The sequence below is a fragment of the Oryza brachyantha genome, chromosome 9 (genome assembly GCF_000231095.2).
Source record: "Oryza brachyantha chromosome 9, ObraRS2, whole genome shotgun sequence".
Classification (NCBI taxonomy): domain Eukaryota; kingdom Viridiplantae; phylum Streptophyta; class Magnoliopsida; order Poales; family Poaceae; genus Oryza; species Oryza brachyantha.
In genome coordinates this window covers 11,735,759-11,744,736 of record NC_023171.2, presented here as the reverse complement: position 1 = coordinate 11,744,736, position 8,978 = coordinate 11,735,759, and the positions used below count along the sequence as shown (strand labels likewise).

Here is an 8,978-nt window from a genome sequence, read left to right as displayed (position 1 = left end):
CCACACACTTCAGAGTTCAGACCTCACAAGAGGCCCCATCTGTATCAGCTGCCTGAAACTTCACATTTTTTTGCATCGCAAAGATTGAAACTTTATTTATGCAGAGTGGATGCCAAGAAGCAGGAACAGTGTGATCTGTTGCTAACTGCTACTAATGGTCGCAATTTGCAGAGCTTTAGTCTCTGTTGCTCTTCACTTTCTTGGGTCATTTCAGTGCTCCCTACGTACGTACAAAACGCCTATTGGTTGGAGATGATGTTTCAGTCCTTAATTTCAGGGTTTTGTTTCTCTTAATGCACACATCAAAGGCTTTATCTTTATGATTCTAGGTATTTTATGGGGGAAAAGATCCCAAGTTGGGCACAAAGATTTGTTAGTAGTGCACGCTTGGGTTCAGGTTGTGCATTATTTTGAGCTTTTATGGTGATTTGATTAGGTTGGAGAGGATTTGGAAGATGAAGTTATCCACACTGAGGAATGAGAGAACAGACAAAATAATCAGGCCCATGGATGTTTAACAAACATGTGCAAAGAGACTGGATGGAATTTGGAATCAGTTTGCTTTGATGATTGAGGCTGTTTGGGGGCAATATAATCATAGTTGATCCGATGGCCAACTCTATGATTGAACACCAACCTCGAATGTATCTCAGATAATAATTTGTTTTTCGGTCAGCATATTTTATTTTGTAGATATATCTATTGCTCATGGTTAGATCCTACAGAATTGTTCATGGACTGTGTTTTTTTTTTTTTGGCCTTCCCAAGCAAGCCTAATTTGGCTAGAGAGAGAGAGAGAGAGAGTCCATGTAACTACTAACATATGGAAAATTTATGTTATTTCCATGCTGCACTGTATGAAAATATAATAGGAGTAGATTCTACATTAAAAATTTGCCTAGCTTTTATGTGGACTAGTCAATTATATTATCCTCACTTTTCTTTACAATAGGCTCTTCAAACCACATATGGTGATTGTACTCTCAACTTAGGTTCAACTTCAACATGCAGGTCTCAGGGTAGTTTTGTGGTTGTTATATCGTGCTTATTTTATTTTTCAAGGCCAGTTTGTGAAAGAAAATATGAAAATGCAATTCCCTTTTGCAAAAAGAATTATTAACACTTCGCCGTTTCTTTTATCTGACGTTCTGAAGCTTTCCTGGTAATAATTAATTGGATTAACTAAAGGAAAGCTATGCTGCTAAAATTTTGGACCAAGCGCAAGATGAAATATGCCCCACAATTTGCTATATAGGAAATGCTAATTTGTCACTTAAATTACCTCTAAAATACTATAATCTGTTTTTAACTAGGGGATTATCCCGTGTAATTTTGTGTGGAGCGAGATAATTGGAATAGAATTGGGTTTGATATACAACTCTTGAAATCCATTTCCACATGATAAATCTCAAAGTAGAATTAAATTTTATATACAACTTAACTTATATTCCTACATATACCATTATAGGTTGATACAAATGTATCGATCAATCTATACCATTATAATATGGACATATCAAGTTTAATTATTCTCTCTTATTGAGTTGGAATTTCTTGCCTTCAAGGAGATGGCGATGACTTCTTTTTGAACTATCAAGTTACACTGTTATAATTGCATTTAATATACAAATCTTAGCTGCTATCTCTATATATACAATAATATTTTGTATAATCAAAAGTATACTTACACTTAGTATACAACTCTTACCTTTTGTTTCTATAAGTACAGTATGCAATTGTTGTTACCAATCTACACATTAATAATTTAGTCCCAGCACAATCATTGGTTTATATTTTTATCTTTTTTCTCCAAATAATAGGGTGATTTATAGCTCCAAAGCAAATAGCCATTTTTAGCTATCTTTATAATACTCGCTAAATACCCGTATTACTACAGAGAAATATGAATTATACACATCTACTATAGTTTGGTACAACTTGTATTTAGAGATAAAAAACAGAACAAATAGACTATTTTGCAACATTTTATATATAAAGGAGTAGTTGTTAAGACTCTAAAGGTAATAGAGTTGGTGGATGATAGATTTACCGTCACCAATATTACATTCTTTTAGAATAGATACTTCGTGCCTTCCATATTATAAGATATCTTGTCTCTATTTGGATTCATCCATGGATCAATTAATATGTTTATATATGTATTCAGATGAATCTATGGGAAACATAATATCTTATAATGTGATGGAGGTAATATAGATACTCCTCCCGTTCTAAAACAAAGCTATTGTATATTCAAATTTCTAGCTAGAAATAACTATATTTTGAAACAAAAGAGAGTGGATAAATACACTAATACACTTCCACATAAAGCAAATGATAACAAAAGGGAACAGAGAGTAGAGTTTGAGAAAAACATGTTACCTCCATCCCTGACAGATAAACCACTTCTCTGTGCCTGGTCCAGTCCTGCCAAAGCTGAGGTAGTGACTAGGAGCAGAAACACTCTTCAATGAAGCTTCCTTCAATCCAAACAGGATCCTCTCTCATGCCTGTGCCTGCCTGCTCCCTGATTGTGACTTTGTCTGCATCCTCGTAAAAAGCCTGAGCTCCAAGAGCAACATTTCTCGTTTTCTCCTACGACTAGCTGCTGCCTGCACAACGCCATGCCTGCAGCACTCGATGACACCTGCGCCCTTCTTGAAATGAAGAACGCCGCAGCAGCGGCGCCATGCCGTCTTTGCTCTGAGATTATTCAGCATGCTCAAGAAAACCTGCGTGATAACTATATTATTTATCTGCAAACGAAAATTATTTGTAAATAGAACTTTTATATAAATATTCTTACCGATCTAAAAGTCAAGACTAAAAATAAACTTCGGCGAAAAAATCTTAAAATTATCTATAAATTTAAGATCTAAAGTTTTAAATTTTAGCTTACAAGTATAAGCAGAAGCGAAAAGATATATGACAAGCAGTCGTATCGGTTCTGTTCTTCAGGCCATCCGTCGTTCCAAGCCTGAAGAAACCTGCAGTGAGCCTGCATTTCTCTTCTGGGACGTCGCAGGAACCGATGTGGATAGACTGGTCAGGGTCAGGTCACACATCATAGTACCTATCTGTCGATGACGATGTTCAGAAACCTAGACACTGGATACGAGCAGAAAGATTCTTTCAACCGAGCTGTCATCGAGGTTTCAGGAAGCGTTTAATTAGAATTAGAAGCCAAAATGGGAGCGAGTACATATCGGTGCCACGAAATGACGAAATTGTCAAGATCAATTCGTAAGTTTCCTGACATCACATGTAGTAAAAACTACACAAGCGAGTCTTTTAGTCAGAAGGCGAAATGAGAGTTCTTAGACATTGGTATATAAAGAGATTGTTCACGATCAATTCGCAAGTTTTCTTATAGGTTTGCTAGGAGCCTAGGATGGTTGCTGACGTTTCCATCGTTTTGTAATTGCAATTGTTTATATGTCAAAATTTTAAATTTAAAACTTAATCTTAGACCTGATTTTGTGTTTTTTTCATCTTAGTTTATTTATTAGGTGTTGTGTCTTTGAGTCACCGTAGACACGTATATAAAACTTTATTTGTAAATTATTTTTATTTGTAAAAACATAATTTTGTTTTCTCTTTCAGAAAGCGAAACAATCGGGGCTTTAATCAAGTCAAGAAAAATCCTTCTAAGCACGTCACATGTCACATGACAATGTAAAATCAATCTCACGTAGGAAGCACACTTCTCCTGGCACTTGCAAGAGGTTTATTTAGTCATTTATTTTGTGAAACCCAGGTTCAAGTGCAGGGCAACCACCCTTCAGTTGTGGACTTTAACACGGCGCTCTACGAGCCGCGTTTGCCCTGAAAAATATTGCTAACTTCAGATAAATTTTGGCGAGCAGCAAAAAGGAGCACCAAAATTTATGGCAGATATGCTACTAATTTGTGGACATGCCTAAAACATAAGGGTAATTAGGAGTTGGTAATTTGTCAGAATCATCAACTAGAATAAACCATATTAGGTTAACGGAAATGTAGCTATTTTAAGGATATCTGAATCTGATGATCCAGCTGAAGAATCTTTCCAGAGTTCCCTGACTTTCTCCACACCTCACAGCCTTTTCAATTTCCAACCTTCCCGCTGCTTTAGCGTATTAACAATTGCCGTCTTTTTGCATGCATGATCCAAGTATCCAACTATACAAGTTTCAAGAACATGAAAACATCAAGGTCTCTCTGTCCTGGAACTTGTCAGGACTACCAAATGCACAATTTGCAAGGTCTAATGTGCTCTTCTATTATCTAAAAGATGGAAGATGAAATAGTATCTGTTTTTTATAGTTATTTAATGATGTAAGCAATGAAATTAACTTCTACAAAATCTACTTTAGAAATATGAAATAATAAATTTTTATATATAATTTAGAAAGCGTGCACGTAAAAACTGAGAAATAATTTGGATCGTAGCACCTAAAACGAACGCAGGCCAAATACTGCAACTTGATGGAAGGTATCCGCTGGAAAATTTCTTCCTTGTGATGAACGCATATATTGCTCCCATCAACAAAGCGTTTAACGACATTAACAACAAAATTTAACAAAATATGGCAGACATAATGGCATCGGACAGATACCACAGTTTTAACAGATAACCTGAAAGTTTCCTGGCACAGTACTAATCAGGAGACTCAGTTTAGTTTTATGTTGCTACAAACTTCAGGACCACCAAAAATATCCTGAGGTGTAACATTGTCGTTGTAGTCATGAGCCAGATCTGTCAACAGCCGAACTCGAGGCACCCTGTGAAAATGTGGCAGCGGGATCACATACAAGAGTTGTCATTCCATGCCATGAAATGCAAATTGATGAACACAAAAAAGTTGGTAGTATTTCTTATATTTTTACCTTCCTTTTTCCTACGGTTGAAGGATATGTTGCTGGTTTTAATGATCAGAAATCATGTATTACACTTCCTCCGTCCAAATATAGGGATTATATCACTTTTTGCAAAGAAAAAAAGAAAAGAAAATGGTAGAAGTAAAAATCATGGTACAAAAGATGATTTGTGGATAAAACTTATATGCATGTGTTTTTAGCGATCTAAAAGCTAAGGCTAAGAAATAAACTACGATAAAAAAACACTAAAATCAACTCTAAATTTAAGATTGAAAATTCAAATTTTGGCTTATAAGCAAAAACGAAAAGATAAGGGTGGGTGAATTGAGGAATAAAGAAGTACAAAAAATGATGATGGTTGGGAAAATAAACTAGTACAAAAAGTGTAAGTTAGTTAATAAATTAGTACACGAGTTGAAAGATATGGAATAAAATTATGTCTCTTATGTTTTTGGACAAATAAAAGGGGTAAGTCCCTTACATATTTGGATTGAGGGAGTAAACTGTGACGATTTATTTGCAGTGCGTTTATTATTTTACTATTGTCTTTTTGATGAGTGAAATTACGTACTTAGGCCCCGTTCTTTTAGCATATAGCCCCAGATTATCCATGCCACGCTTCCAGGAGTACAATTTCTCAAAAGAAAAATATTCATCAGCATTGCTTTGACAACATTTTTCAAGCTATTTGTCAACTTCATAACATAAAATATTTCATTTGTACCTATAAATAAGATCATCCATCAGCTTTTATCCACATTTCAGATAAAAATAACAGGTTCCTTGCCAAGTTGAAGAACTACGCTTAAAAATATCAGGTAAGCATCCGAATGAAACAGTGCATTGTGACTGTTTATGGCACTAGGTAAGATTATACAAAATAAACAACCTCATTTTTTTACTTCTGTTTATGCTTATAAGTCAAATTTGAATTTTTAATTTTAAATTTGGAGTAGATTTGGGGATTTTTTTTTCATCATAGTTATTTTTCTAGCCTTAGCTTTTAGATCGCTAAGAACACGTATATAAAAGTTTATCCATAAATTATTTTGCATTTGCAAATATGTCATTTGACTTTTTTCCTAAATAAGCCAAAAGATCGCCCCCAAAGGCTCTGTCCTCGGCATTATTTGTTCAACATTTCCAGTCATCGCGCCAATTATGTGTGTCTGTAGTTTTGGGTTCAAAATCCTAATGAATTGACAATGAAATATGATTTTATACAAAGTGCATAGTTACCTAAAGGGAACACCATCATATTTCATTTATTTCTTATTGAAAGAAAACGATGAGGCAACAGGAAGAAATAAGAACCCACAGGCCATAGGGGCCTATTGCAGTGAACATGGATCGTATCTTAAACAAGCTACCTGATCTGCCACATGGGTGTTTTCCTTATGATGGGCATCATGAGCTGCCTGGGTCATGACCTAAATATAAGTAACCTTTGTCAATTTAACAAGACAGAAACAACCACACATGATTGCAATTAGTAAATGGATCAAATCACCCACGTACCACTAATACGTCATGCATGTTATCCAGATTAACACTCAGTATCTCTAATACTCGCTTATACTCCACCCAGTTTATCGGCTGGAGGGAACTAGCCTGCTGCATCCACGCACAATACAATTGCAATAATTTTTGTCAATATACTCCAAAGTCAAAAGAAATCATGTCCTCACTCGAAAAATCATAGCTATTTTTTTATCGAAAATATGAAAATTGCGCAACTTCAATTTGATGCGGAAGTAGCAAGTTTACCAAATCTGGTAGCTGCTGTAAAATCAGGTTGATCTTGATGCCCATTTTATCTGCACATTCCTACAGAAAAGAGTAATTATGGTTAGGAATTTGTCAAATCATCAACAAAAACACATGAACCTTATTATGTAATGAAAGTCTAGCTATTACAGAAATCTTGTGTTGCATCTCACAGCTCCTTCTGCAATATTTCTCTAGACGATGGATGCTACCCATCCACACTTCCCATTTCTTCAATTTCCAACCCTCCTGTCGCTTTGGCCTACGCACAACACCAGCCTTTCTGAATGCATCCAACCGTACAAGCGACTTCGCAAACATAAAGCATTGCATATTGTTTTCCTGCCTGGGGCTGAAATCTAATAGCTTCACTATCTTGCTCAATTCAATCTCAGAATTCTCCTCCATCAACTCATAGAAATGTAGGTTTCTATAAAAATCATGCAAGATAATTTTATCACCACAGATCCAATGTGGTCCTGGGACGTTAAGCACCGATAAGCGAATGGTGCACTTCTGGATCCATCTTTGCTCTAACTTGCTGTCAAATGTCCAGATATGCATCTTCCCTATAAGTCCTGAATAGCTTCTGGTAGCCACAGACAGCTTCCCATCAATATCTGTGACAGTAATCAGCAATTGGTCAGGATTACCAAGCATACAGCTTGCAGGATCAACTAATGGGAGCTGTAACCACCAGAAAAGTTCTTCACTGAGATCAAAAGCCACAACTACCCGTTTCCAGACACTTTTCGCATCTTCAGTTAACCAGTACATTGCCCCATCAACGTTGACAGCTCCAGATCTTTCCACACAGCGCAAGCTTAGAGCCTGTGGAGTTCTAACATCTCTCCATTTCTCATCACCAAGCGTGTAAACTTGAATGGTGCTGAAGCTAGTACCATCATGCAGCTGCTCGTCGCGAAGACAGTGCATAACCTTGTATTGCTTTGTCACTGGGTGAAACCCAAAGCTGTAATAAGAGAAGTGATCAGTCTTTGAGTTCCTGACAGGTTTTGCCAGATGCATGCATTCACCAGTTGCAAGGTTGGCTATCTTGATTGTTGATTTCGTTGAGTACAAGCAAATAAGCCCATTGCATGAAGCACACAGAAAATCATCAGGCTCAATCACAGGTATATCCCATTTTGATGGCGACCAGGCTTCATCAAAGAGGATCGCCTCACAAGGGTACAGGAGCTGCCCTAAATTCTCTTGTCGGAAGAAAATCAGGGGGCGACATGGCGCGCACCGGATGTGCGCCATGCCGAACTGAGTATCACGGATAATGCGATCCCACTGCTTGCAGACACCACGACACCTCAGCAGAGTGCTTACCGGGAGCCTAACAAGTATCAGTTCCACGATGTCTTGTGGCAACCAGGCCATGTAACTTTTCTTGCTTGGCTCCATTGCCATGGTTTTGTTAGAAGCCATGCTTTGCTCGTGGGATCTACCAGATCGTCCTGAAACCAGCAGTTTCGCAAAATGTCAGAACAAGCGAAATTGGGGACTGTACAATCCTGCATTAAATACATGTAACCAAGACAATTCAAGTCAATTGTATCAATACTAGAATCATAATGGACGAACTGAAGAAATTAATCACCACCCTACCAAGATTACCCCACCCTCCTCATGGCTGCTCAAAGGCTTCATGGTACTAACCAATCTTTGCTCACAAATCAAGAAACCTTTTCTTTTCTATCCTGACAATATCAGTCACTCCGGCATTCCATCCCTCCCTGCTATCAATCAAGATATATGTATGCTCCTACTTCTGAATGCCATTTCGGTGGATCAATCAATCAAGAAATTGAAGATCAAACACCTCTCGACTCAATCGATGCCATCTCCATACATTTTTCAACTAAAAAAGATCCCCCCCCCCCAACTTGGGACACAGAATTCTCCCGGCATCCACACAAAACCACAAGAACCCTAACCACTTCCGCTCGCCACCACGGAACCAACCAACCGACCAAACCGATGAGAGAGGAACGCCGATTCCAGAAAAAAAGGGGCAAAATCCTGCAACCAACCAAAGGAACCACTCACGGACGCATCGGCGAACCCCGGCGGCGGCCCGGCGTCCGCTCCCCTCGCCGCTGGTGGGTTCCCGCGGTTTCCGAAGGGATTCCATTGTTTTTTTTTTCCTTTCTTTCTCTTTTTGTCTTTTGAGGAGGGAAAGAAACAAGAGTATTTATCCCTACCTACTTCTGGCTGGGTAGACGAAGAGGCAGGCCCAGCAGGGCCCACAAATACCAGAGGCGGATTTCGGCTGAAATACGCTTTCGCGTCTTGATTACGGATTCCACTCTCGTAGCACACGTGCACTGTGCTCTATGAGC

At 38.0% G+C, this 8,978-nt stretch overlaps 1 protein-coding gene across 4 annotated transcripts; it reads right to left on the bottom strand.

Annotated features, from left to right (window-relative positions):
* Window positions 1-4,401: 4,401 nt before the first annotated feature.
* On the bottom strand, window positions 4,402-8,811 carry LOC102703242 (F-box protein At3g07870-like). 4 transcript variants are annotated; one of them, XR_005812486.1, is made up of 6 exons: window positions 6,778-7,954; window positions 6,628-6,687; window positions 6,379-6,474; window positions 6,231-6,290; window positions 4,870-4,964; window positions 4,402-4,764 (listed from the first exon to the last, which is right to left on the bottom strand). XR_005812486.1 is itself a non-coding variant. In XM_006660682.2 (6 exons), exons 1-6 carry the CDS (start codon window positions 8,768-8,770, stop codon window positions 4,726-4,728), a joined length of 1,653 nt encoding a protein of 550 aa, XP_006660745.2. In that variant the 5' UTR covers window positions 8,771-8,811; the 3' UTR covers window positions 4,402-4,725. The 4 variants fall into 4 exon arrangements, 3 of the variants coding, with proteins under 3 accessions (XP_006660745.2, XP_015696834.1, XP_015696835.1); XM_006660682.2 differs by lacking the exon at window positions 4,870-4,964 and adding an exon at window positions 8,686-8,811 and having other exon boundaries at window positions 6,379-6,471; window positions 6,778-8,093; XM_015841348.1 differs by lacking the exon at window positions 4,870-4,964 and adding an exon at window positions 8,670-8,750 and having other exon boundaries at window positions 6,379-6,471; window positions 6,778-8,093.
* Window positions 8,812-8,978: the final 167 nt, after the last annotated feature.

What these genes read in the sequence shown, in the direction of transcription:
- LOC102703242 (XM_006660682.2), bottom strand. Translation starts at nt 8,770, where the DNA reads ATGGAATCCCTTCGGAAACCGCGGGAACCCACCAGCGGCGAGGGGAGC. An exon ending in ACATGCATGACGTATTAGTG is followed by an intron (nt 6,291 to 6,378) that starts GTACGTGGGTGA and finishes ACTTATATTTAG; the next exon opens with GTCATGACCCAGGCAGCTCA. An exon ending in ACACCCATGTGGCAGATCAG is followed by an intron (nt 4,765 to 6,230) that starts GTAGCTTGTTTA and finishes ACATTTTCACAG; the next exon opens with GGTGCCTCGAGTTCGGCTGT.